The sequence below is a fragment of the Spermophilus citellus genome, assembly GCF_964194105.1.
Source record: "Spermophilus citellus genome assembly, chromosome: 1".
Classification (NCBI taxonomy): domain Eukaryota; kingdom Metazoa; phylum Chordata; class Mammalia; order Rodentia; family Sciuridae; genus Spermophilus; species Spermophilus citellus.
The window spans coordinates 142,815,926-142,843,922 of NC_138182.1; the positions used below are offsets into that span (position 1 = coordinate 142,815,926).

The window sequence follows — 27,997 nt, forward strand, 5'->3', positions numbered from 1 at the left end:
ACCGGGAGTTGGACGTCAACGCCAGGCCTTGATTGGTTGCCAAGAGGCGGGGCAACTCAACCGCTTGAGTGGTGGCCGCCACCGCGAAGAGAGCCATGGGTCAGGCGGCCAAGGTGACAGGGCCTGGGGAGGGAGTGGGTGCGGTGCCGATGGTAAGAGTAATAAGTTCGTGGCCGTGGCCTTGCGAAGGTTGTTTGGAGTTTCTGGAGGCTGGGGTTCGGGACCCTTACTGGAGGATGATGACCAACCCTGAAGGGCAGTCGTGGGTTCATTCAGGTGCGGAGAAGGGAGGGAGAAGTCATTACGGTTCTTAGTTCTTTGTGCTAACGGGCACTGAGTGTTATGTGTGATAAAAGCACGCCACTTGAGTTCTGAGTAATTGAGGGACCAATTTCAGGTCTCTGAGAAGTACAGGAGATGTTAAACACAATCCGGAGTTAAAACCATGCAATGATGTGGAATGTTTATTCAGATGATCAGAAGGTGTACAGAAGTGTAGGAACCAAAGGAAACTGAGCCCCGGCAGAATTATTTGCAAAGGTAATATTTAGCGATAAATAGCAGAAATTGTGAGACCCAAGTTCTCAAAGTTTGGGATGTGCTGGACCCATCTGCATTACTCTCTAAAGACCTGGTCTCAGATTGTTTTCTCGTCGAGCCCATGCCCATTTCTTACCAGTGCCCAGTTCTTGACTTTAAATATCAACATTGTGGCCCATTAGGACTTGCAGTTGTCACTGGCCAAAACAGGCACAGAAAGGAAGAAATGCTATGCTACAATACTTTGAGGAAAAACAGTGTGTTTATGGTTGATCAATAATAGGGAGCCACAAAGCGGTCCTCTTGTTCTATTGAACTTTCAATACACCTTAATGTAAGTCACAACAATAGAAGCAAAATTGTACTGCCTGAGTTTCCTGAATAGCTGGGACTAAAAGCTTGTGCCAGGTCTAGTTTACCTCTCCGCACTTTCTGAAATTCCTTGCAACATGTCTTCTACTACTCTTGCAATATTAAATTTCCAGGTTTCTATGATGGCATCTGTGTGAGTGTGTGTATGCTGAGATTGAACCCAGGGCCTTACAGTGTTAAGCATATGCTATACTATGATGCCTTTAAAATCCATATTTTTGCCAACAGTCTCTTCAGGGCTGTCAAAACTTTTACTACCAAGCACTTCAGAATTCTTCCTTCCTGTACACAGTATTCAATTAGAAAGCTACTTGCACATTTTTGGGTACTTGTTACAGCAGCATCCCATTTCCCAGTACCAAAATCTGCATTTGTCTCCTACATTTGTCTTAATAAAGTACAGGTTAAGCATCCCTAATACCAACATTGGTAATCTGAAATGCTCTGAACCATAAAACTTGTTGAGCATCAATGTGATTCTTAAAAAGTTTCAGATTTTTGGAGCATTTTGGATTTCAGATTTTCAGATTAGGGGTGCTGATCCAATAATTTTATGCAAATATTCCAAAATTTTGAGAAACCTCAAAATCTGGAAAATTTCTGGTCCCAAACATTTTGGCTAAGGACACTCAACCTGCCATAAACAGTGTGGCTTAGAACAACAGAAATTTATTGTCTCACAGTAACAGAGGCTAGAAATCCATGGTCAAGATGTCAGCAAGGCCACACTTCCTCTGAAACACTGTGCGGTGTCTTTCCTTGCTTTTTCTTAGCTTCCAATGGTGGTTCTGTGCCTTGCTGTTGTATCATTCCAGTTTCTATCTTGGTCTTCACCAGGCTCTCTTTCCTCTTGAAAGGTTAATAAAATAGGTACTTGTCACTCCGTTTCTCTAAATGCTTAACAAAACACTGTTGAAATCTTAAGAACTGTCTGCTAATCTTGTTCCCAGAATGTGCTGTCCCCAACTGTGGACTGTCTGCTAATCTTGTTCCCAGAATGAGCTGTTCTCAACTGCCAAACTACAAAATGTAACTTCTCTCCCTGCCCTCTCCAGGGAAAGTATATAAGCTCTGCTCAAGCTGTTCTCAGGGCTCTATCTCTCTTTGCTATAGAGAGCTCTGGGCCCTAGCATGCTGGTCTCCAAATAAACCCTCCCTTCTGCTGTTGCATAAGACAGTCTCTTGTGGTCTCTTCCTCCGACGTTTCGCCGGACCCTTACACTCTGTGTGTTTATAATTCGTGTGGTATTTTCCCCACATTGGAGTCTCATTGGAGTAGGTCACCCTAGTGACCTCATCTTAACTTGATTACATCTTGCAAAAAGTTTATTTCCTAGTAAAGTCACATTTACAGGTGTCTGGGATTAGGACTTCAACTTCTTTTGGGAGTATGCACAACTCAAAGCATAGTAGTATGGATATTCCACATTTTGTTTACCTATTCATGAGGTTGTAGACATTTAGGTTGTTTCTACTTTTTGACTATTATGAATAATGCTGCTGTGAACGTACATGTTTTCATTTTTCTTGGGTATATATCTAGTAATAGAATTGTAATCGAATTATTGGATTGTGAGATGACTGTGTTTTAACTTTTTGAGCAACTGCTAAACTTTTCCAGAGCAGCTGTATTTTTTTTCATTTTCACCAACAATATATAAGAATTTTGTATTTTCCATATCCTTGCTAACACTTTCATAGCTCATTGGACGTTTGTGCATCTTTTTTCGGAGAAATGTCTACTCAAATCCTTTGCATATTTTAAAAATTAGGGTTATAAGTGTTCTTTTGATATTCTGGGTATTAAGCCCTTATCAGTTATATGATTTACAGATATTTTCTACCATTCTGTGGGTTTTTTTTTCTTTTTTCTGTTTCTTTGAGATAGGGTCTCACTCTGTCACTTAGACTGAACTCATAGTTGGCAGTCTGCCTCAACCTCCCAAGTTCTTCTTGTACCTGGCTGGTTTTTGTTTGGTTTTGTTTGGTACTAGAATCTAAACCCAGTTGTGCTTTACCACTGAGCTAGAGCCCCAGACCATTTTTTTTTTTTTTTTTTTTTGAGACAGGGTCTCAAAACTAAAAGTTTCTAAGTCTGACCCAAAACTTGGGATCTCCTGCCTCAGCCTCCTGGGTTGCTGGGATTACAAGTGTGTGCCATAGTACCTAACTTTTTTTCTTTTTTGATAGTGTCTTTTCCCTTTCCTTTTTTAAAATAAAATTTTATAAAGATGATAAATATGTAAAGTTTAAGAAGTAAAATTGAAAACCAGTAGACACCCATTTTCTTCTACTTATTCCCAATTCTTGCTTCCCAGAGATCAGTGCTTTTTAATCATTTTAATCATCTGGGATTTACTTCATATTTCTAAATAACATGTTTAAACTGCTATGGTTTCTTTCTCTTTTGAGATATTTTTTATTGACATTTAGCTATAGAAGATGAGGACTAGTCTCACTCTCATACGTTGTCTTCAAAATGTATAATTTTTGAAGAAACAGTTTTCATCTTTGATATTATTCCTATTATTATTGAGTGTAATTATTAACTTTTTCCAAGATTTGAAAACATTTTCTTGTCTTCTCATAGTGATATTATTTAGATGTTATATGCCATTCTTATTTTCTAATACTTAATTATTTATTTATTTTAATATTTATTTTTTTAGGTGTAGGGGGATACAACACAATGCCTTTAATTTTTTTTATTTTTTATTTTAGAGAGAGAGAATTTTTTAATATTTATTTTTTTAAGTTTTCGGTGGGCATAACATCTTTATTTTATTTTATTTTATTTTTTGAGAGTTTTTTAATATTTATTTTTTAGTTTTCGGTGGACACAACATCTTTATTTTATTTTTTTTATGTGGTGCTGATGAGATGGAACCCAGCGCCCTGCGCTCATGCGTGCTACTGCTTGAGCCACATCCCCAGCCTATGCCTTTATTTTTATGTGGTGCTGAGGATTGAACCCAGGTCCCGCCCGTGCTAGGTTAATGCTCTACCGCTGAGCCACAATCCCAGCCCTTCTAATACTTTAAATGTGAACTGTTTTTTCCCTTAATTTTATTCTTAGCATTTCACTGAAAAGCAACTGTGACTTTTGTGTTTTACACTTGGTGGAACCCTTCTGTCTAGTGACTTGTGTCCTTACTTGGTGAAAAATGTTCTTGATTATCGTCCTTTTCCTTTTTTACTTCCATTTCTTTCTTGTTGGTGCCCCTGCTGATATTACTGTTAGGTCTTTAGATTACTCTCTTAATTTTCTTATTTTCTCTCCTCAATTTCTTTCTTTCTTTCCTTTTTTTTTTTTTTTTGTTGTTGGGGATTGAACCCAGGGCCTTGTGCATGAGAGATAAGCACTCTACCAACTGAGCTCTATCCCAGCCCCTTCTTTTTTTTTTTTTAAAGATACTTATTATAATTTTTTTTTTAGTTGTTGATGGACTTTATTTTATTCATTTATTTATATGTGCTGCTGAGATTGAATCCAGTGCCTCACACATGTGAGGCAAATGCTCTATCACTGAGCCATAACCCCAGCCCTCTCTCCTCAATTTCTGTCTCTGGATTTTTGTTTTATGTTCTGAGCAGATTTTCTCAACCTAATTTTTGCTTTCATACAGTTGATATCCAAGAGATTTTTGGAGTTTTCTGCTCCCAATTTGCCTGGTTCTTTTTCTTTTTTTCTTTTCTTTTTTTGTTGTTATTGTTATCTGCCTTTGATATTACGAGTTTTCTAATGCATGTAAAACCCTTAATATGGTGTCAGGCATGCAGTATGTTCAGTGTTAGATTATCTGGAAAACAGATTGGAGGAAAGGAGGCAATGATGGTAGAGTGATATACCTTTGTAAGTCATCTAAGACAGAGATAGGAAGGTCTGAACTAGTTTTAGGATGGGGGATATAAAAATGTTTAGGGAGGTATTCCTAAAGTTCTACATGAAGAGTAGAGTAGATTTAAAGGATGACCTTAACATTTTTGGCTTGAAGCTCAGTGGTCTCAAAAACTAAAATTGAGAACATGGGCTGGGGATATAGCTCAATGGTGAGGCTCTGAGTTTGCTCCTCAGCACCACATAAATAAATAAATAAATAATAAAAACAAGATTGAGAGGACAGGGAAGGAGTGCAATATTGAGTACCATTTTGGACTTGAGAAATGAGAGGTGACCTCAGCTTATCAAAAAAAAAAAAAAAAAAAAACAGCTTGATAGGGCTGGGGTTGTAGCTCAGTGTAGAGTGATTGCTTAGCATGTGTGAGGCAGTAGGTTCGATCCTCAGCACAAGAAAGAAAGGAAGGAAGGAAGGAAGGAAGGAAGGAAGGAAGGAAGGAAGGAAGGAGGGAGGGAGGGAGGGAGGGAGGGAGGGAAGGAAGGAAGGAAGGAAGGAAGGAAGGAAGGAAGGAAGGAAGGAGAAAGAAATTATGTTCATCTACAATTTAAAAAATAAAAAAATCTTGATAATCTTTAACAAAAATGCCAGGTTCTTTTCTTTCTTTTTTTTTTACACAAACTTTGAATATTCATAAGTCTCAGCATTTCACTCTGCCTTTGAGAAACTGCAGTTAAACTTGCCTAAATTATCTGAAACATTTTTTTTTTCTGGCTCTTTTCAGATATAATAAGTTCATGATTTTGTGTAAGTGTGTGTATGATTTTAAGAGTAGATAAATGGGGCTGAGGATATAGCTCAATTGGTAGAGTGCTTACCTCCCATGCACAAGGCCCTGGGTTCAATCCCCAGTACCACAAAAACAAACAAACAAACAAGAGTAGATGAAAGCTTCAATATGTTAAGAAAGAGGTGAACAAATACATACTAAACTGGTAAAGTTGGTTAGCAGACTGATTTTTTAAAAATTTAAATTAATTAATTTATTTATTCTAATTAGGTATGTATGACAGCAGAATGCATTTTGATTCAGTGTACACAATTGCAGCACAACTTTTCATTTCTTACAGTAGTGTCCCACCATATGTGCAGTCATACATGTATCTAGGGTAATGATAACCATATCATTCCACCACCCCACCCCCACCCTGCCTTCACACCTTTCCTCCCTCCCCTTTGCCCAATCAGTTCCTTCATTTTCCCCATTGCCTACCCCTGCAATTATGGATCAGCAAGCAGACTGATTTTTGACAGGATTATTATCTTTTTAACCTTTCTTTCTTTGATTCAGAGAACTTTCTCTTGGAAAATAAAGCTAAAACTTTTTTGTAAATAAAGCTAAAACTTTTGGTACTGAGGATTAAACTTAGGGCCTATGCATGCTAAGAATACACTCTACCACTAAACTGCATCTCCAATCTATATATCTTTCTATATATCTGAATGCAAAGGGAATGTTATTATGGCAAACCATGATTTTTCATGAGTTATTTTGAAAAATAGTTTAAGAAACAAATAGAAAAGGAAGACTGTTAATTCTTGTAATACAATTATGGAAAATTGAAAGTTTTTCTTGTGAGGTCTGAATTCTTATTTTCTTAACAGGTTTTACAGCTCTTTAGAACATTGCACAGAACAAGACAACAAGTTTTTAAAAATGATCCCAGAGCATTAGAAGGTAAATATATTTTTTACCCCTCTGGAGCAAGTTCATTTTTTAGATGGCTGTTATTCTGTTCTGGAAATCCTGCCTGTTTGGTTAAGACCTGTCTACGGAATGACCTTTACTATCTCTCCTCTGAGATTATTTCCCTTTTGATTTTTTACTTCTTTTTCTCTCTTGTTGGTGTTCTTGTTAATATAACTGTTCTGGATTACTCTCTTAATTTTCTCCTCTTAATTTCTCTCTGGATTTTTATTCTACATTCTGGGCAGTTTTTCTTTCTTTCTTTCTTTCTTTTTAAAATTTTTTTTCAGTTGTAGATTAACACAATAACTTTATTTTATTTATTTATTTTTTAATGTGGTGCCAGGGATCAAACCTGGTGCCTCATGCATGCTAGGTAAGCACTCTACTACTGAGCCACAACCCCGGTCCTTAACCAAATCTTTGATTTTACACATATATAGTTTATAAAGATTTATTTACATTACTTTTTTTGGTACTAAGGATCGAATCCAGGGGCATTTAACTATTGAGCCACATCCCCAACCCTTTTATTTTAAATTTTATTTATTTATTTTAGTATCAGGGTTTGAACTCAGGGGTACTTGACCACTGGGCCACATCCCCAGCCTTATTTTGTATTTTATTTAGAGACAGGGTCTTACTGAGTTGCTAGTACCTCGCTTTTTGCTGAGGCTGGTTTTGAACTTGCAATACTCCTGTCTCAGCCTCCCAAGCCACTGGGATCACAGGCATGCGCCACCGCACCTAGCTTATTTTTTATTTTGAGATAGGGTCTCACTAAGTTGCTTAGAGCCTCGCTAAGTTGCTGAGGCTAGCTTTGAACTTGTGATCCCTCTCCCTCAGCCTACTGAGTCACTGAGATTATAGGCATATGGCACCATGTCCTGCTTCTGTCATATTTCTTTGAGGAATATCTAGTTAAAGAAAAAAAAATTAAATCAGGTTTTCAATAAAGAATCAGGAAATGGTAGGTCAGAATTTCAGTGTTCTCCATAACTTGCCTTATTTTCAGATCATTAAACCTGTTTCTCTCTCATCATATTTTCACGTTTTAGGACCAGGTACCATCATATTGTAAATACCAGTTTTAGTCAAGAAGTCATAGTAGTTGAGAAAGAAAACCAACTCAGATGATTCCAAGTTCAGCATCTCCCTGTTTTAAGCAGTTTCTATCTTATCTGGAAGTTATAGCTATAAGCTTTAAGTTCAGTAATAGTCATAGTCAACTTCATTCCCAACTTCCTTAGGAGTTAAAAATTTTCTAATTAACCAGAAATAATTTTTTTAAACATTAAGGTATATATGTCATATGTACTTTATTATTATTACTTGGTACTAGGAATTAACCACTGAGCCATATCCCTAGCCCCTTTTTGTACTTCCTTACAGACAGGGTCTCACTGAATTACTTAGGGCCTCAATAAGTTGCTGAGTCTGGCTTTGAACTCAAGATCCTCTTGCCTACTGAGCTGCTGGGATTATAGACAAGGCCACGGTACCCAGCTTCATCTGTACTTTAAACAAATTCCTAATTTAATTCTCATATCAGCTCTATAGGGTAGTAACTATTATAACTCCTACTTTTGCAAGGCAAAAACTAACAAAATGTGAAAAGATTTACCCCACATTATACATGATAAGAGGTAGAACTGGAATATAGCCTAAGTAATCTTGGCTCCATAGCCCAGACTCTTAACCACCTTACATATAAAGATGTATCAAACACAGAAGGAAGGTTTTATGGCTAGTCCCTGTTAACGTGGTATATTTTTATTGCTTTAATTTTGGTGTTGGGGGGTACTAGAGCTTGAACTTGGGTGCTTTACCACTGAGCTGCATCACGAATCCTTTTTATTTTAAATTTTGAGACAAGGCCTTTCTTTGTTGTCAGAGGTCTTGCTAAGATGCTGAGACTGGCCTCGAACTTGTAATCCTGCCTCACAAATTCCCAAGTTGTTGGGATGATGGCATGAGCCACTGTGCCCAGCTGCTTTAAAAGTTTTTAAGTGATAATCTTAGCAACCCTGGAGCCTGAGGCAAGAGAATTGCAAGTTCGAGGACAGCCTCGGCAATTTAATTGTCAGTGTATGTACATATATAGTTTAACACACTTGTATGTGTTGACTTTTGCTTTCTTGGAAAAACAAAAGACTTTTAATCAAAGTCCTTAGGTTTATAGAAAAAAAGCATGAAGCTGGGCTGGGCATCATGGGGAACACCCATAATCCCAGCTACTTAAAAGTTGAAGCAAGAGAATTACAAATTCAAGGCCAGTCTCAGCAACTTTGGGAGACTATGTCTCAAAATATCAAAATAAAAAATAAAAAGGCTGGGCATATAACTAAGTGGTAGAACACCCTGGATTCAATCCCAAGTACCAAAACAAAATAGAAAAACACAAACTAGCAATCATTTGGATTTCTTAGAATCCAATAACTATAGAGTGAAAAGCAGGGAAAGTATTAGAGTGCTAAAAGTTTATTTATTTGTTTATTTATTTATTTTTTTTGTGGTGCTGGGGATTGAATCCAGGGCCTTGAGCATTAGAGGCAAGCGCTCTACCCACAGCTATACCTACAGCCCCTATTTATTTATTTATTTTTTAAACAAATTTACCTGTAAAAACCTCTCCAAGAGATTTATTTAATATATTTCTCATGCTTTGTTTTACATGGGAACAAACTCTTTTATATACTATAGAAAGAGAAATGAATAATATAATGAATGACATGTAAATTGTTGAGGCAGGAATTCTAAATTCTAAAGCAAATAACTGAATATATTTTTTCTCTCTAGCAGCCAGAATAAAGATAAATGAAGAATTCAAAAGTAATAAAAGTGAAACTTCTCCTAAGAAAATAAAAGAGGTACAGTAATTGAGTTTTTCAAATTATAACAATGCTCTTTTTTTTTATTGGTGTATTTTAGTTGTATTGTACATAATGATAGGATTTGTTATTACATTTATATACAGGTACATACTATCATAATATAATTTGACCCATATATAATAAAGCTCTTATATAGAAAATAGAAAGGATATATGAAGTCAAACCCATTACTTGATAAATAAAACCATCACAAATATAGATAACCTTCATTTGTTTGGTGTGGCTCACCTTCTCAAGATCATCTGCCTACACCCAAATGACACCAAGTTGCCCTGTGAAAAGAACATGGAAGTAGACATGGTCAAACCAAGAGCAGCTGAACCAACAGAGAAACCCATGAAATTCTGTCTTCACCTAAGGCAAGTGACTGAAACTATGGAGAGTGTTGTAATAACTTGGAACTCCAGAGGGGAACTTCTGCTCAACTAGTCAGGTCAACCCCTCCCCCCCCTTTTTTTAAATTTCTATCATCTAATAGCATACACAGCCTCAGTTTATGAACTATTCTACTTTGCCTTCCATATTTGCTTTTTGGTCACTTGCTATAGTTGAAGACACTCTACTGATATTAGTCTGTGAGCTCCATGGAACTCTTAATACATGCTCATAGAAAAGAAGCACAGGTGATTCTTTTCCTGTATAATGTATATACATACAATGTCTCTATCCTGAACTTCTGTGTCTATCTTTGTAAAAAGGTAGGGAAATGGTCCTTATGAAGCAAACAAAAATAGAGAATTTTTGCAAGGGTTAGTTAGGATTCAAAGAATTGGTTTGGTAAAAGGGAAAATACAAATTAGAGTCTTCCATTTTTAATGGAATTTTTATGAGTTTTAAAGAAATATGATAAAATGCATTTATATTAAGTAGGAAAAATAGTATTTTATTTTATTTTATTTGGTACCAAGAATTGAACCCAGGGGTGCTCAACCACTGAGCCACATCTCTAGCTCTTTTTATTTTTTATTTTGAGACAGGGTTTTGCTAAGTTGCTTAGGGTCTTGCTGACTTGCAGAGGCTGGCTTTGAACTTGCAGTTCTCCTGCTTACACCTCCTGAGTTGCTGGGATTACAGGTGTGTACAATGGTACCTGGCAAAAAAATATACTATTTTTAAATAGTAAATACCTGTTATAGTTGAGCTAATAAAACAGAATGACATAGCCTAAGTATTTCCATCTGTATATATTAAAAAAAAAAAAAGAAAGATTTCACTTAAGCATATGATAGGACAAACAGGAAATATGTAATTTTTATTTATGGTAGAAGTTAAGATGACAGTGTAATCAGTAATCAAATCATAACTAGGAAGAAGACTGGCACACGTCTGTAATCCCAGTGACATGGGAGGCTGAGACAAGAAGATTGCAAATTCGAGGCCAGCCTCAGCAACTTAGTGAGGCCCCAAGCAACTTAGTGAAGACTCTGTTTCAAAATCAAAAAGGTCTGGGGATGTGGCTCAGTAGTTAAGTGTCCTTGGGTTTAATTCCTGGTAACAAAAAGAGCCAAAAACAAAAAAAAAAGCAAGAGTATATGAAGGGAGCCAGGCATGGTGGCATATGCCTGTAATCCCAGCAGCTCGGAAGGCTGAGACACGAAGATCGTGAGTTCAAAGCCAGCCTCAGCAACTGCAAGGTTGCTAAACAACTCAGTGAGACCCTGTCTCTAAATAAAATACAAAATAGGGCTGGGGATGTGGTTCAGTAGTCAAGTGCCCTGAGTTTAATCCTTGGTACCTTCCCCCCGAAAAAAGAGTATATGAAGGGGTCTGGTGTTGAAGCTCAATGGTGAGCACTTGCCTGGCACATGTGAGGCAATGGGTTTAATCCTCAGCACCACATAAAAATAAATAAAATAAAGGTTTCATGTCCATCTATAACTGAAAATATTTTTTTTAAATAAGAATATATGAGGAAGTTTGTACTATTGACCATTCAGTAGGTGGATTAACAACAATATGGTAATTATTTTTAAATTTTGAAATTATTATTAAGGATGTTTTAATGTCACATGCCTCAAGTCCCAGCCACTTGAGAGGCTAAGTGGTAGGATTTGAGGCCAGGAGTTTAAGACTAGCCTGGGCAACAAAGGGAGACTCTGTTTCAATAAAAAAGATTTTTAATTGAAAGTTTTTTCTGTCAACTAAATTGGGAACATGAATATACAGTCTCCCAAATTTATTTTACACATGGGACATTAATCTAACATTAACCAATATAGATATTGGATGTTTGTTTTATGTAAATACATATTTTATACTTTCAATAACTATATAAATATTATTTAGTAGTTATTGATAATTAAATTCTCATAGATTACAGGGTTCTTGAAATCTTGGTGTCAAAAGGAATCCTAGGCATCTTCTAGACTAGCAGTTCTCTAACTTGGTAGTCTCAGGATGCCTTTACCCTCTTAAAAATTGAGGACCCTTAAATGACAAATAAGCCAACACTACAAAGAATACTCAAACTGTATACAGAGGAACCCAAAAACAAATCCCAAAACTCCCAAGTAGATAAAGATCAATAGAAAACTAATCATCTAAATGAGAATGAAAACAATTAAACCTAAACAAAAATTAAAATGACTGTAAACCACAAACACATCCAGAATAATATTGAATATTAATCTCAACTCCCCAATTAAAAGACATAGATTAGTGGAATGAATCAAAAAATAAGATCCAACTATATCCTCTCTGCTAGAGACTCATAGGCAAAGACACAGACTGAAGGTAAAAAGTTAAAAAATTTCCACTCAAATGGAGTCTGTAAACAGTCTGGAGTAGCTATTCTCATATTTGACAAAGTTGATTTCAAGCAAAAATTAATCAAAAGAGACAAAGTAGGCCCTTATATACTGGCGAAGGAAACAGTCCCAACAAGAAGAGACATATATATAAATGTGTATATATATATACACACACATACATACACACACATTTATATATAAAATGTCAAGGTACCTAATTAAGAAAATATTCCTTAAATCGCAGATAGATCCCAATATAACAATACTGGGTGACTTCAACACACCCTTATTACTACTAGACAGGTCATCAGAGCAGAAAATCAATAAAGATGTATTCAACCTAAATAATACTATAAATAAAATGGACCTTATAGACATATACAGAATATTTTACCCCCAAACAACTGATTTACCTTCTTCTCAGCAGTTCATGGAAACTTTTCCAAAATAGAATATATTCTAGGTCATAATGTAAGTCTTAGCAAATACAAAAAAAAAAAAAAATCAATATAATCCCACGCATCCTATCAGACCATAATGATGAAACTAGAAACCAGCAGCAAGAAATAAAATAGAAACCACATAAACACATGGAGATTAAATAATACTCTTTTAAATGAAGATTGGGTCAAAGAAGAAATGAGAGAAGAAATCAAGAAATTCTTAGAAACAAATGAAAACAAAGATCTAACATATCAAAGTCTTTGGAACACTATTGAAAGCAGTACTAAGAGGAAAAGTTATAGCAATGAGTGCAGGCACTAAGAAATGCAGGCATTAAGAAAATGGAGAGATTCCAAATAAATAATCTTATGCTTCTCCTCAAGGCCTTAGAAAAAGAATAAACTAACTCCAAATCAGTAGAAGATAGGAAATAATTAGACCACAGCCAAAATTAATGAAATTAAGAATAAATAGACAATATACAGGGTCAGTGCAACAAAGAGTTGGTTCTTCAAAAAAAAAAAAAAAAAAGATTTATAAACCCTTAGCCAGACTAACCAAAAGATAGAGAGAAGACCCAAATCAGCAGAATTAGAGATGAAAAAAGAGATATCACCACAGATGCTTCTGAAATCCAGAAGATCATTAGAAAAATTTTTTGAAAATTTATATTCTAATAAACTGCAAAATCTAGAAGACACTGATAAATTTCTAAACTCATATGACCTGCCCAAATTGAACCAGGAAGAGTCAGAAAACCTAAATAGACCAATATCAAGTAATGAAATTGAAACAGCAATTAAAAGCCTGTCAGTGAAGAAAAGTTTAGGACCAGATGGATTCTCATTTGAGTTCTACCAGGCTTTTAAAGAAAATCTAACCCTAGTCTTTCTCAAATTATTCCGTGAAATTGAAAGAGAGCAAACACTCCCAAATACATTTTATAAAGGCAGTAAAACCCTGATCCCAAAATCAGGCAAAGACATATCTAGGAAAGAAAACTACTGATCAATACCCTGATAGATGTAAAAATTCTTAATAAAATATTAGCAAGCTGCACTCAAAATATATATATAATAATATACCATGACCAAGTGGGCTTTATCCCAGGGATGCAAGATTTGATCAACACATGCAAATCAATAAATGTAATTCACCACTTACCTAGAATTAAGAACAAGAACTGTATGATCATCTCAATAAGAGCAAAAAACACCTTTGATGAGATACAGCAACCATTCATGTTAAGAATAATGAAGAGGGGCTGGGGTTGTGGCTCATTGGTAGAGCACTTACCTAGCACATGGAAGGCCCTGGGTTTGATCCTCAGCACCACATATGAATATAATAAAATAAAGGTATAGTGTTCATCTACAACTAAAATATATATTTTCAGAAAAACACTGGAGAAAATGGGGGTAGAAAGAACTTATATCATTATAAAGGCTATATTCTACAAACCTAAAGCCAACATCATTACTGAATGGAGAAAAACTGAAAGCTTTTCTTCTAAAATCAGGAACAAGTCAAGGCTGTCCACTCTCACAACTTTTTCTCAATATAGTTCTTGAAACTCAAGCCAGAGCAATCAGGCAAGAGAAGGAAATCAAAGGAATACAAATAGAAAAATAAGAAGTCAAGCTATCACTGTTTGCTGATGACATGATCCTATATCTAGAGGATCCCAAAAATCCCACCAGAAGACTCCTAGAGCTGATAAAGAATTTAGAAAAGTAGCAGGATGGAAAGTCAACAATCAGAATTCAATAATTTTTCTATATTCTAATAGCAATTCAGCTGAGAAAGAAATCAGGAAAACCATCCTTTTCATAATATCCTATTCATAATATTAAAAAAAAAACTGGAATTAATCTAACCAAGGAGGTGAAAGACCTTTTCAATGGAAAACTATGGAACACTGAAGAAATTGAAGAAGACCTTAGAAGATGGAAATTTTAATGGTATAATATAAAATAAAAATAAAATGGTCTGGGGTTGTGGCTCAGTGGTAGAGTGCTTGCCTAGCATGAGTGAGGCACTGGGTTTGATCCCTGGCCACCATAGAAAAATAAATAAAATAAAGGTATTTTGTCCATCTACAACTAAAAAATATTTTAAAAAATAAAATTGACGACTCCAGAAAGCTCCCATGTTCTTGGATAGGCAGGAGTAATATTGATAAAATGGCCATACTACCAAAGCAATATACAGATTCAAGGTAAACCCATCAAAATACCGATATTCTTCACAGAACTAGAAAAAACAGTCCTTAAGTTAATTTGGAAGAATAGGAGACCCAGAATAGGTAAAGCAATTCTAAGTAAGTAATTCTGAGTAAGAAAATTGATGCAGAATGCATCACAATACCTGATGTCAAATTATACTGCAGAGCTATAGTAGCACAAACACTGCAGTATTGGTATCAAAATAGACATGTATGCCAATTGAATAGAACAGAAGATAGAGGCAAATCCACATACTTATAGCCATTTGATACTTGACAAAGTTGGCAAAATATATGTTGGAGAAAAGAGCCTTTAAAACAAATAGTGCTGGGAAAACTGAATATCCATAGATAGAAGAATGAAATTAGATCCCTGTCTCACCCTGCGATTCAAAATGAATCAGACTTAGGAACTAGACCAAAAGCCTTGCAACTGCTAGGAAAAAAAACATAGTCAACACTCCATCATATAGGTATAGGCACCGACTTTCTTAACAAGACCCGTAAAACTCAAGAAATAAAATCAAGAATCAATAAGTGTGATGTCATCAAATTAAAAAGCTTTTGCACAATGAAGGAAACCCATCAAGAGAAGGAAGAGAAAGCCTACAGAATAGGAAAAAACCTTTGCCAGCTACTCCTGTGACAGGGAATTAATATCCAGAATATATAAAGAACTCATAAAATTCAATTGCCAAAAAGCAGATAACCCAATCAATAAATGGCAAAAGAACTAAACAGAAAATTCTCAAAAGAAGAAACACAAATGGCCAACAAATATATGTAAAAATGTTCAACATCTTTAGCAATCAGGGAAGTGCATATCAAAGCTACATTAAGATTTTATCTCACTCCAGTCAGAATGGCAATTAATTCAAGACTATAAATAATAATAAATGCTGGTGAAGGTGTGGGGGGAAAGTACACTTATACATTGTTGGTGGGACTGCAAAATTAATACAACCACTTTGGAAAGTAGTGTGGAGGTTCCTCAGAAAACTGAGACTGGAAACATCATATGACCCAGTCATCCCACTCCTTAGCATTTATCCAAAAGAACTAAAATCAGCATACTGTAATGATACATCCACCTCAATATGTATAGCAGCACAGTTCACAATAGCCAAATTATGAAATCAGTCCAGATGCCCATCATTATATGAGTAGATAAAAAAAAATACAGCATATATACACTGTGGAGTTTTACTTGGCCAAAAAGAAGAATGAAATAATGATATTTGCCAGTAAATGGACGGAAAAGGAGAAAAGCATGCCAAATAAGTCAGACTCAGAAAATCCAGGGTCAGATGTTTCTCTCATGTAGAAGATAGAGCGAAATAAGGGAAAAAAAACAATGGAGGAGGGAATTGGGTATCATAAAGATAAAGGGAAGATCAGTGAAGTAGAAGTAGGAGAACGAGAGGGAGCAAGGAAGGGAAAGGGAAAGAAACACAGAATGAATTTAACAAAGTCATGTTATATTCATATATAAATGGACCAAAGGGAATTTTACTTTTATGTATGTGCTGAAAGTACCAATCAAAAATAAATAAAGAAGGGGCTGAAGTTGTGGCTCAGCAGTAAAGTGCTTGCCTAGCACGTGTGGAGTGCTGGGAAATAAATAAATAAACAAACAAATAAATAAATAAGCAAAAGAATGATCAGTAGAGTAGATGGAGAATAGGGAGAGGGAGAATAGGACGAAAAAGAGAGGAATAGGGACTGAAATCAAATTCCTTGTATGTGTAATTTTGTAAAATTGAACCCATATACTATGTATGATTTTAATAGTATAATAAAATATAAAATAAAAATAAAATGGGCTGGGGTTGTGGTTCAGTGGTGGAGTGCTTGCCTAGCATGTGCAAGGCACTGGGTTTGATCCTGGCACCACATAAAAATAAACAAATAAAATAAGGGTATTTTGTCCATCTACAACTAAAAAATATTTTTAAAAATAAAATAGAGGACTTCAGAAAGCTATTTAACATATTAGAAACTTAAACCTACAATTTCTTTAAAAGTATATTGATTCATTTTAAAATAACATTAATAAACCCATTATTGGGCTATATCTGTGGCCCAGCGGTATCGCACTTGCCTGGCATGTGTGAGACACTGGGTTCGATTCTCAACACCATGTATAAACAAATAAATAAAGGTCTATAAACAAGTTTTTAAAAATTTAAAAAAAATAAAAATAAACCCATTACATGTAGAAATAAAGTTTAAACATTTTTTAAAAAGAAATTACTATTTATGAAAAATAACTTTTTAAAAAATTTAATGAGAAGGGTAACATCATTTTGCATCTTTGTAAATCTCTTTAATGTCTGCTTCAGTAGAAGTTAGACATCTTCTTTATTGAATCTCTACAACATGTTTTTTTTTAATTATACTTTTATTTATTTATTTGTTTATTGGTATGTGGTGCTGAAGATTGAACCCAGTGCCTCACACATGCTAGGCAAGCACTCTACCACTGAGCCACAACCCCAGCCCTCTACAACATGTTTTTTAGGTTGAAGAAAGTCCAGTCTCACACAGATATATAGTTGGAAAAGGGTAGAAGTATGTAATAGCCTTTTCAGATAATTGTGAATATTCTTTGATACTATATTTGACAAGTGGCAATTTCTTAAAGGTCCCTTGGAATATGGAACTTTGTTATCTGTAGACCAATGGATTTTTTTGGGGGGAGGCTCTAGATTTCATACAGACCACCTCTTTCTCATCTCTGATCCCCCACATCTCTTCTTCCACATCTTACCTATTTTCAGCCTTAGCTCTAGGACTTAACTCAGTTTATCACCTCCAATGGAAGAAAAGACTCATCTGTCTTCCTCGGTACTCTGCTAGGCCCCTTTCTGGAGTCAGGAGGTGGGGCTTGCTCTCCCATAGCCTTCTCCACGTTAGCTAGTGGAAACTCCCTCCTTTTGATTCTCAAACCAAAAATGGTGGCATTTTCTTTTTTGACTGCTGTCCTGTCACATATCCAATCTGTCAATAGATCTTATTGGTTTACGCTTCAAAATAGATCCAGAATTCAGCCACCTATCATCTCCCTCATTATCACCTCATCCAAGCCACCATCATCTCTCCCTGCATTATTGCATCAACCTCCTACCAGGACTCCCTGCATCCACCTTCGCTCCCTATTCTCAAGGGAGTGATCCATTAAGAACACACACATCAGGTCACTCTTATATTCACAATCTTTATCCCTTAAAAAAAAAAAATCTACTGGCTGGGGATGTAACTCAGTAGTAGATCCCTTGTCTGGTGTGCCCATGACCCCGTGTTCAATCCTCTGCATCACCCCCACATTCCCCTGCGAAAAAAAAAAAAAAAAAAACTTTTGATGCTTATCATGATCTACAAGATTATATATCTACTTGACTGAATCTGATTCCCACCTCAACTTGAATCATGTACCCTCTTTCTTTTCAGTCACAGTGCCTTATTTTGAGGGTTCTTGAATCTACAAAGAACTTCAGTGTCTCAAAGCCTTTATACTGTTAACCTCTTCCTGCTAAGTTCTTTCTCACTTAGGGCTTTTCTTACTCAGAGCTTCATTTAGTAGAATAATGACTCCCCGCTGCCATGTACCAATACTGGTGACTGAACCCAGGGGCACTCTATCACTGAGCTACATCCCAGCCCTTTTATTTTTAAAATTTTTAAATTTTGAGACAGGGTCTCACTAAGTTGACCAGGTTAGCTTCAAATTTGTGCCCAGCTGGACCGGTGAATTTTAATCTCTTTTCTTTTAAACAGATTTTTTTTTTTAACCTATGCATGATTGTATAACACTATACAATGGTGATTTGGAAAATACAGTTTCATGAAAAGACAGATTTTCCAAATGTGTTAATGTAGTTCATTGTGTGTGTGTGTGTATTTTTTTGTGTGTGTGTGGGGGGGTGGGGTATTCCAGGGAGTGAACTCAGGGGTGCACCACTGAGCTACATCCTCAGCCCTTTTTTATTTTGAGACAGGGCCTCACTAAGTTGCTGAGGCTAGCCTCAAACTTGCAATGCTCCTGCCACAGCCTCCCAAATCTTTGGGATTACACATGTGTGCCACTACACTCAGCCATTGTATGATATTTTAAAATTACATCTATAGGGCTGGGGATGTGGCTCAAGCGGTGGTGCGCTCGCCTGGCATGCGTGCGGCCCGGGTTCGATCCTCAGCACCACATACAGACAGAGATGTTGTGTCCGCCGAGAACTGAAAAATAAATATTAAAAAAAATTCTCTCTCTCTCTCCTCTCTCTCTCTCTCTCCTCTCTCTTTAAAAAAAATAAAAAATAAAATAAAATTACATCTATTAATATTAATATCTATCTCATCAGAAAAATCTTTAAGTATTGCAAAGCTTACAAGCTCATATAGCAGATACAAGTTCTCCAGAATTCCAATTTTTAATGGAAAGCTTGAATTTCATCATTGTCAGCAAATACTATCAATTGTTTTCTTGAAGTGACATATTCATTTCATTCATGTTTAAGATGTCTGACAAATATCTGAGTCTAAAAAATCACAGCTCTTAGTATAAAATGGTATTTTTGCTGAGTGTGGAGGCATATACCTATAATCCCAGCAACTTGGAGGCTGAGGCAGGGGGATTGCAAGTTTGAGGCCAGTCTCAGCAACTTGTCAAGGTCCTGAACAATTTAGTGAGATCCCATATTAAAATAAAAATCTTAAGAAAAGGGGCTGAGGGTGTAGCTCAGTGATAGAGTCTCCTAGGTTTAATCCCCCAGCCCCAGAAAAAGAGGTATCAGAGAAAGCTTTACTACTCACAAACAATGCAGATGGCTATATATAGTATTATGAAAACAATTTTGATTGTGTTCATAATACTTTCAGATCCCTGAAAGAATTTCAAAGATCCTCAAGGGTCCACAGCTTTAGGAATCACTGTTTTAGTCCAGTTATTAATTTTGCATTTGATGAGGTCTGAAAGTGAAAAAGAGTGGGTAGTTAATCCAAAGCCATTCCTTAATGACAGAGCTGGAGTTGGATTCCAGGGATTCTGACTCCTAAGCCAACACTCTTTCTAATGTTCAGAACATTCAACTGTATAAAGAAAAAAAAAGTCAAACCTCTGCCCAACTATTGTGCATTTTAAACACATTTTAAAATATGCATTATTACCAAAAATACTCTAAATCTATTTGGAACATCATGTAAAACTATATGAGCTTTTTGTGTATTTGGAATAGTTGCAAAAAGTTAAAAGCAATATTATCTAAGAAGAAATTGTAGTAAAACTGTAGATTTCAATTAAACATTCAGGGCTGGGGCTGTGGTTCAGTGGCTTGCCTCACACATGTGAGGCACTGGGTTTGATCCTCAGCACCACATAAAAATAAGTAAACAGAAATATTTAAAAAAAATTAAACATATACATAAAACTCCTAAAAGATTTGTTGTTTGTTTTTTTTTTTAACAGCTAATGAAAATAGGTTCTGATGTTGAACTGTTGCTTAGAACATCTGTTATACAAGGCATTCACACAGACCACAATACCCTGAGTAAGTAAAAAAAAAAAAAAAAAAAATCTGACTGCAATGTGTTTTGAAATATTGAATAGTTATAACACTTTTATTTGTTTGTTTGTTTGCTTTTATTTTAAAAGATGGGGTCTTGCTATTTGCTCAGGCTGTACTCAAATTCCTGGGCCCTTGTAATCCTCCTGCCTTAACCTCTTGAGTATCTGGGCCAACAAGCATGTGCCACCATACCTCACATTACCTCTTAATTATAGCACTTTTAATGTTAATAAGTAAAATAGCTTGATTTTGCCAGGCACTATAATATTTATTGTATGCATTAATAAGGTAGTCTAAAAATGCCGAATTATGAAACTTTGTTATACCAGATTTCATTTTAATTTTTAAATTTATACCCTGATTATATTTGTAAAACTGTAGTTACAAAAACATTACTACTATTTTCATCATATTTATTTGGGATTCTTAATTTTTCTAGGCTCATGTATCACTTACCTAGATTAAATCTAATTTTTTTTTTAAAGAGAGAGTGAGAGAGGAGAGAGAGCGAGAGAGAGAGAATTTTTAATATTTATTTATTTATTTATTTTAGTTCTCGGCGGACACAACATCTTTGTTGGTATGTGGTGCTGAGGATCGAACCCGGGCCGCACGCATGCCAGGCGAGCGCCCTACCGCTTGAGCCACATCCCCAGCCCCGACTAAATCTAATTTTTACCTTTTATTCTGTAATTATTTTAATTCAGAAGAATTGGGATTATAGGAAATGGAAATATAATTAAGAATTCTCCATTATACCTTGAGACTCTTTATGGGATCCAGTAGAATCTCATTTCACATTATATATTGTTTTCACTCCCTGAAATATTTTGGGGGATAATAGCAACAAAAAACAATGACATTGAAAATCATTGCTTTTAGGGGGCTGGGGTTGTGGCTCAGAGGTAGAGTGCTCGTGGAGCATGCGTGAGGCACTGGGTTCAATCCTTAGCACCACATAAAAATAAAATAAAGATAAATATTTAAAAAAAAGAAAAGAAAGAAAATCATTGCTTTTAAAGTTCTCCTTTTGGGGGCGGAAACTGGGGATATAACTCAGGGGCGCACTTAACCACTGAGCCACATCCTCAGCCAAAATCATTGCTTTTAAATAGACTATTGGAAATATACAGAAAAGTACACAATATATAATTGTACAACTCATTGAATTTTTACCAAGTGAAAGACCTAACATCCACATCAAGCTGTATATTACAGCATCCCAAAAGTCTCTTCATGTCCTCATGTTTTTTCTAGTAACCTTTTTCCCACAAGGGTAGCCATTATCCTGACTTTCAACACCATAGTTTGTTGGTGTTTTTTTGTTTGTTTGTTTGTTTTTGTATGGGGGTTATTGAACCCAGGAGCGCTTATCCACTGAGCCACATCCCCAGCCCTTTTTTGTATTTTATTTAGAGACAGGGTCTCACTGAGTTATTTAGCAGCTTGCTAAGTTGCTGAGGCCAGCTTTGAACTTGCTATCCTCCTATGTCAGCCTCCTGAGGCACTGGGCATGCACCACTGTGCCTCCCATGTTTTTTTTTTTTTTTTCCTTCTTTATTCTGTAGGTTCAAAATGGAACAGATTTGATTCCATTAAGTTATGTTAGACAAATTCCTCTGAATATTTTACCAGTGTCTATCCTGCATATAAAAATGAGAAATAAAATTATGCTTCTTGTTTAGAAAATTGAGAATTGTGATTATGAATCTCTCTAGATGTATATGTATATACATCTATATATCTCAACATGAAGGTAATAGAGAGTGAAAATAATAAAATGAAACTGCATTTTTGCAATTGTGCATGAATTCTAAATTTCTCTTTTCCTTCCATTCCAAATAATATCTGTACTGAAAATTAAATATTGAATTTCACTCAGCAAGAACTCCTTATCTTATATAATTTGTAATTTTTTTCCTTTTTAAATACTAACTTCCGGGGCTGGGGATGTGGCTCAAATGGTAGCGTGCTCGCCTGGCATGCGTGCGGCCCGGGTTCCATCCTCAGCACCACATCAAACAAAGATGTTGTGCCCGCCGATAGCTAAAAATAAATATTAAAAATTCTCTAAAAAAAAACTAACTTCCTTTATCATGGTGTGTGATTTTAAAGTTCTTTATTATAGACATGACAATTTAATCATTTTGGGAAAATTTTCTTATTTTAAAAAAATCTTTTAAAAATATTGTGGAAACTGCTTATTTTCCCCAAGTACTGGCTAGTTTTTGTGATTTTTTTTCCGTATCATCTTAATTGCACGAATTTGAATTAATCATAACATTTGATTCATACCCTTCTCATCATTGGTCTAGCAGAGCCTTTAACTATGACTTAGAAAAATACTGAAATTAACTCATTGTTCCACAATTGCTTTCTCTTTGATTATTGATGTAACATGGATATTAGTCAAATGGTTTTAGAATTGACCTTTATCCATCCATACATTCTATAGATAGTTACCAAATTTATGCATAAAAATTGTATCGAGAAAACTCAGAACTTCATGTGACTATATATTAATGGTATATAGTTTTGTTTTTGTTTTTGTTTGTGGTACTGGGGATTGAACCCAGGGCCCTGTGCAAGTACTCTACCAACTGAGCTATATCCCTAGCCCCTGGTATATAGTTTTTGAATAGGATCATCTATACTTTTTAACTTCTTCTGTGGCATATATGTAAGACAAACAAAATGGGAATGTGCTTTGAAAATTGGTATGATACATTTTTTTCAAATGCACTAGAAGCCAGACACAGTGGACCATGCCTGTAATGTGACTTAGGAGGCTGAGGCAGGAGGATTGCAAGTTCAAAGCCAGCTTCAGCATCTTAGCAAGGCCTTAAGCAACTTTTTTATTTTGAGATCCTGTGTCAAAATAAAAAACAAATAAAATGGGCTGGGGAAGTGACTCAGTGGTAGAACACTCCTGGGATAAATCCCCAGTACCACACACACACAAAAAAAAGCAATCTTTTTTCAAATGTGTTTTAAAATTTCTGCCTTTTCATTTATTTACATTTGTCATTACCTACAACTATCTTAGAATTTGTATTTAAAGGCAAATTAATGTGATTCAGTAAACACTTATTGAATCCTCTTTGTGCTGGGCACTAGAATTTATGGAGAATGCTCTTAAATGTTCCTTCAGTCCTTCAATGCTGTAAGAGAGGCACATAAGCAGATCCCCATATGCAAGGATAGATTCTTGGAACAAAACACTTAGTTTTCTAAAGTTCTCTAACTTCTTTTTTAAATATATTTTTTATGTGGTGATAGGGATTGCACTTAGGGCCTTATGCATGCTGGGCAGGTGCTTTACCACTGAGCTGTCTCCCCAGCACCCCCGCCTTTTTTAAAAAAATATTTTTAGTTGTAGATGGACACAATACTTTTATTTATTTACTTATTTTTATGTGGGTGCTGAGGATCGAATCTGGTGCCTCACACATGGGAGACAAGTGCTCCACCACTGAGCTACAATCCCAGCCTCTAATTTCAACTTATCATTTATATTTGTGTTCTTGATATATTTAGCAACATTTCTGTAACTTCAGAGTTAAATATTTTAACATCTTATAAATTATTGATATTCAAAGTGTCTCTCTGATTGCCATACTCTTATAAACAATGCTACCCATAATAGATTTTTTTAAAAACTCCTGCCCTTAATTTTGATTTTGGTCTATAATTGAGCTAAAGCCTTTTTATTTCAAAAGAAGTACTTTGTAAATTATGCATATAATATGACCAAAGTAGATAAGGCTTTCAGGGTCCTATAAAGTACAGGAAATAAACCATGATCTCAGTGCAGTTCCTTATCAAAGATCTGGCAATGTCAAATAGATTCATGTGGTTAATAGTGTTTGGCATCTAACATGGAGAGCAAAGTCAGAGATTTTACAATCAATAAAATAAAATTATAGAAAAATAGTATATACTATGTAAATACACCTGTGGTATGTTTGGCCTAATTAAAGTGTTAGCAGTTAATGAATACAGAAAAATTCAATTATAGAGTATCCTTTGATTCCAAAGATCACACAATAAGAAGAATTGAGTGAAGGGATAGAGTAGTGGATATTCGAGAGGCTTTCTGGTTATTTACCACTCTTTGAATGTCTTCCTTTGTCTTAGGAATTTTCATCTGCATAAGTTCTAGATCCTCAAGATAGAATAAAGAAAATTCAGTTCCTCAGTTTCCTTTGCATTTCTGACACAAGCATTTGATATAGATAGCTCACACCTACCCATGTTCAGCAGTGGACTTGAGGGGCTAGCGGTGTAGTTGAGAGATAGAAGGTTTGCCTCATATGCATGAGGCCCTTGGTTCAATCCCCAACAAACAAACAAAAGAAATGACCTTGAGGGCAGAGGCTTGGCACAGATCTCTTTTACTGGCAGGAGTAGCATTAGTGGTTATAGGATCAGGTCCTCATGGGAAAGTGGCATGGATTTGGTGGCAGGGGAGATGTAGGAATGTTGTTTCTGGCAGCATCTGAAGTATAGCACATTGTGTTTCATAAGGTGGCAGTTTCTTCTAGTGCTCTTCTAGTGCTCCATTGGAGCGGCAGTTTTTAATCATTAGGCCAGTTCTAGGGTATGGTTTTGCTGTTTTTCTGAAAACAGTCTCAAACCTGTCAGATTCTTTAGCCCTCACAACAATGCCATGAATAGATGAAAAACCTATTAATAATGGGTTTTTTTCTGCTTAATCAGTCCTAATCCACTTGTGTTTAAAACCAACAGAAGTTTTCTCAAGAAGTGAGGTACTGAAGATTACACAACTTAAAATGCGAAAGTAGAGAGTAAAAAGTAAGGGTAGAAGGGAGTATGATTATCATGGACCTGACCACTATAGGCTTCAAGCTTGTGACCCAGATAGTGGTAAAACATAAGGTCAGGGCCTCTTTCTATTTCTTAGGACACAAACCAAGTACTACCTGAGGCTACAGCTAAGAGAAATTGCCAGAATGTCAGTGCATGCTGGTTAGTTCTTCCTGCTTTCAACAAGGTACTGAAAAAGAAAATGCAGATTTACTAGTTCATCTGTAAAGCAAGATGGATTGAACTATTATTTAGTTAAGGGGTATTCTTTGCAGCCTAAAACCTAATTGATTAAGAGTTCTGCAAGGCTCTTTAAGAGAAAATGCCAATTGGTCCCATCCTCTAAAACTAAAACAAAAAATACAAGCAAGAGGCTTCTCAACTCTAATGTGAAATAAAATCAGTGTCCTTAAAATTTTCTCATACTGCCAGATGCATTTAGTCACTGAAGCGTATTATTTTTCATTGCTCTAAGAAGTGACTTAAGGTAAGGACCATTCCAGAAGATTATCTTAACACTAAATATTTTACTATACATTTTAGGGGGAAATGACTATACTTACATTTAATTCTAATATAATGACTATATAATTATAATTTTAATAATTTTAATTATTCTCTCTGTTTTTCTTTTAGAATTGGTCCCTAGGAAAGATCTTCTTCTAGAAAATGTACCATACTGTGATACACCAACTCAGAAGCAGTGAATTTTCTAGGATAAAACAAGACTTTGTACATTTTAACTATAAAATGTGTAACTGGCAAAAGTCCTGGAAATATTGAAAATGAATGAATTAAAGAGTAACATCATAATTTAATTCTACATTAAAAGGACATTGCTAAGAACTACAGAACATAGTTTTGGTTTTGGTTTTGGTTTTTGTGGTGCTGGGGATTATACCCATGGCCTATTCATGCTAGGTAATTGCTCTGCCACTGAGCTATATCCTCAGCCCTATAGTTAAGTATTTTTAAAGGACATTAGAGAAGATAATTTATTTTCATTGAAAATCAAACTTAAAGTAAAACTTAGGGAGGTATATCAAATTCACTTCTTTTAGACCTTTATAAATGTTCTGCTCTTACCAAAGTTATTTGAAAATTTCATGTTTTGAAAAGTTGTAAGTTTTCCTCCCATGGGAAATTTAATTAGATGTAAATTATTAGATTAAATTAATGTTTAGTCTCCAAATTATTAAAATGGCCAAAAGAGGCACAGCTCTCCACAGAAGGTATTCTTTGTTTCCTGTATACTGGAATTATTTCTGAAGCTAATAAATAATTATAGCTTTTTTTTTTTTAAGACAATAGAGAGGTTCTCTGTGTCCTTATAAAGACATTTTTAATCAGTCTTCTAAAGACAGATGAGTAAAACCTCAAAATCACTTAGAGTCACTATGGAATAAAGAAACCCTAATTGTTTTAATGAAATGGTGGGCTCAATCAAACTGGGTATGGCCTTACTAGAATTAGCTGTATTTAGACCACAGTTGACTTTACTGTGCAAATGTAACATATGGCTATATTCACTTTGCTTAAATCAATAAAACTTAAATGACTTTTCTTCTTCTACATGTCCCATCCTTGGGATGAGACTGAAGAATCACAAAAGGCCCTAGCATTCTACCATCTAATGCTAGAAGCTATAAAATTGTATTAACATTCTTCTTGTTTCTCATTTATCTGTGTATCTTTATCGTTCCCTTTCTCAATGAATAGTGTGTTCTCTCCAATTTGATAGTGAACATTCTCCATTTGATGATGATACAGTGTTTTACATTTTTTTACAAGATTCTCAATGCAAGTTTATTTGTTAGCAAAACATTGGTATATCTATACAGGATATAAAATGTCAAATTGGAAAACAAATTAAATTTTAGAAAATCAAAAAATTATCAAAATTATTTAGATGTAGTACACTCAGTATTAAACCAGAGACTACCCTTTATGCATCTTAAATCTTTTTTTTTGGTGCCAGGGATTGAACCCAAATGCCTAACCACTGAGCCACACCCCCAGCCCTTTTTATAGACAGGGTTTTGCAAAGTTGCTTAGGCCCTCACTAAGTTGCTAAGGCTGGCTTTGAATTTGCAGTATTCCTGACTCAGCCTCCCAAACTCCTGGGGTGCAGGCATGCACCGCCACACCTAGCGCATCCTAATACTTTTGAGGAGATAAGTTAGTAATCTGTGAAATGAATTATACACGTCAAAAGATTCATAACTTTTCATCTTTGTATTTAATTTTTACTATGTGAATAAAATTATATATATTATGTATAATATACTATAATTTTTCAGTACCATTAAACGTGTAGAAGCTCAAAACTTTTAAGAAATTGAATTATTTGTTTTCATTTTTTACTCACATTCATTTAAGTATCTCATCAAACTTTTTTATAAACTAGTCATCATTAGTAGTAAAGATTAATAATTGTATTTTTATTTTGTTAAAGCTTATTGCTTAGAGATTTTCTTTAAAATATGCATATAATAGAAATAGGTAGGTAGAATATTGTACTTTAATTCCTTAAGATTATAAAGTTCCTGTGAAGTATATCAACATATCAACAATAGGCTTGACTGTCACAGAATTTTGAAAGATTTGGCACCCTTTCCTTAGATAACATATGCATATTTCAAATAAATTTTAATGAGTTGTTTAATAATTTCATTAAATAACAAAATGGTTTATGAGTTCTTGGTCTGTTATAAAACAAAGGGCAAGAGTCAGGATTCTAGAGAGTATAAATTACTATACTTATGTAGTGTTTATTTTGTAAACCCTTTGTAAAAACTTTGA

General features: G+C 35.3%; 1 protein-coding gene across 2 annotated transcripts; it reads left to right on the forward strand.

Annotated features, from left to right (window-relative positions):
* On the forward strand, positions 1–26,979 carry LYRM7 (LYR motif containing 7). Of its 2 annotated transcripts, none has more exons than XM_081287108.1 (5): positions 1–113; positions 6,414–6,486; positions 9,298–9,365; positions 20,269–20,350; positions 25,832–26,979. In XM_081287108.1, exons 1-5 carry the CDS (start codon positions 96–98, stop codon positions 25,900–25,902), a joined length of 312 nt encoding a protein of 103 aa, XP_081143234.1. In that variant the 5' UTR covers positions 1–95; the 3' UTR covers positions 25,903–26,979. The 2 variants fall into 2 exon arrangements, with proteins under 2 accessions (XP_081143234.1, XP_081143233.1); XM_081287107.1 differs by having other exon boundaries at positions 23–113; positions 9,295–9,365.
* The last annotated feature ends 1,018 nt before the right edge of the window (positions 26,980–27,997 follow it).

What these genes read in the sequence shown, in the direction of transcription:
- LYRM7 (XM_081287107.1), top strand. An exon ending in CTCCTAAGAAAATAAAAGAG is followed by an intron (nt 9,366 to 20,268) that starts GTACAGTAATTG and finishes TTTTTTTAACAG; the next exon opens with CTAATGAAAATAGGTTCTGA. An exon ending in CACAGACCACAATACCCTGA is followed by an intron (nt 20,351 to 25,831) that starts GTAAGTAAAAAA and finishes TTTTTCTTTTAG; the next exon opens with AATTGGTCCCTAGGAAAGAT.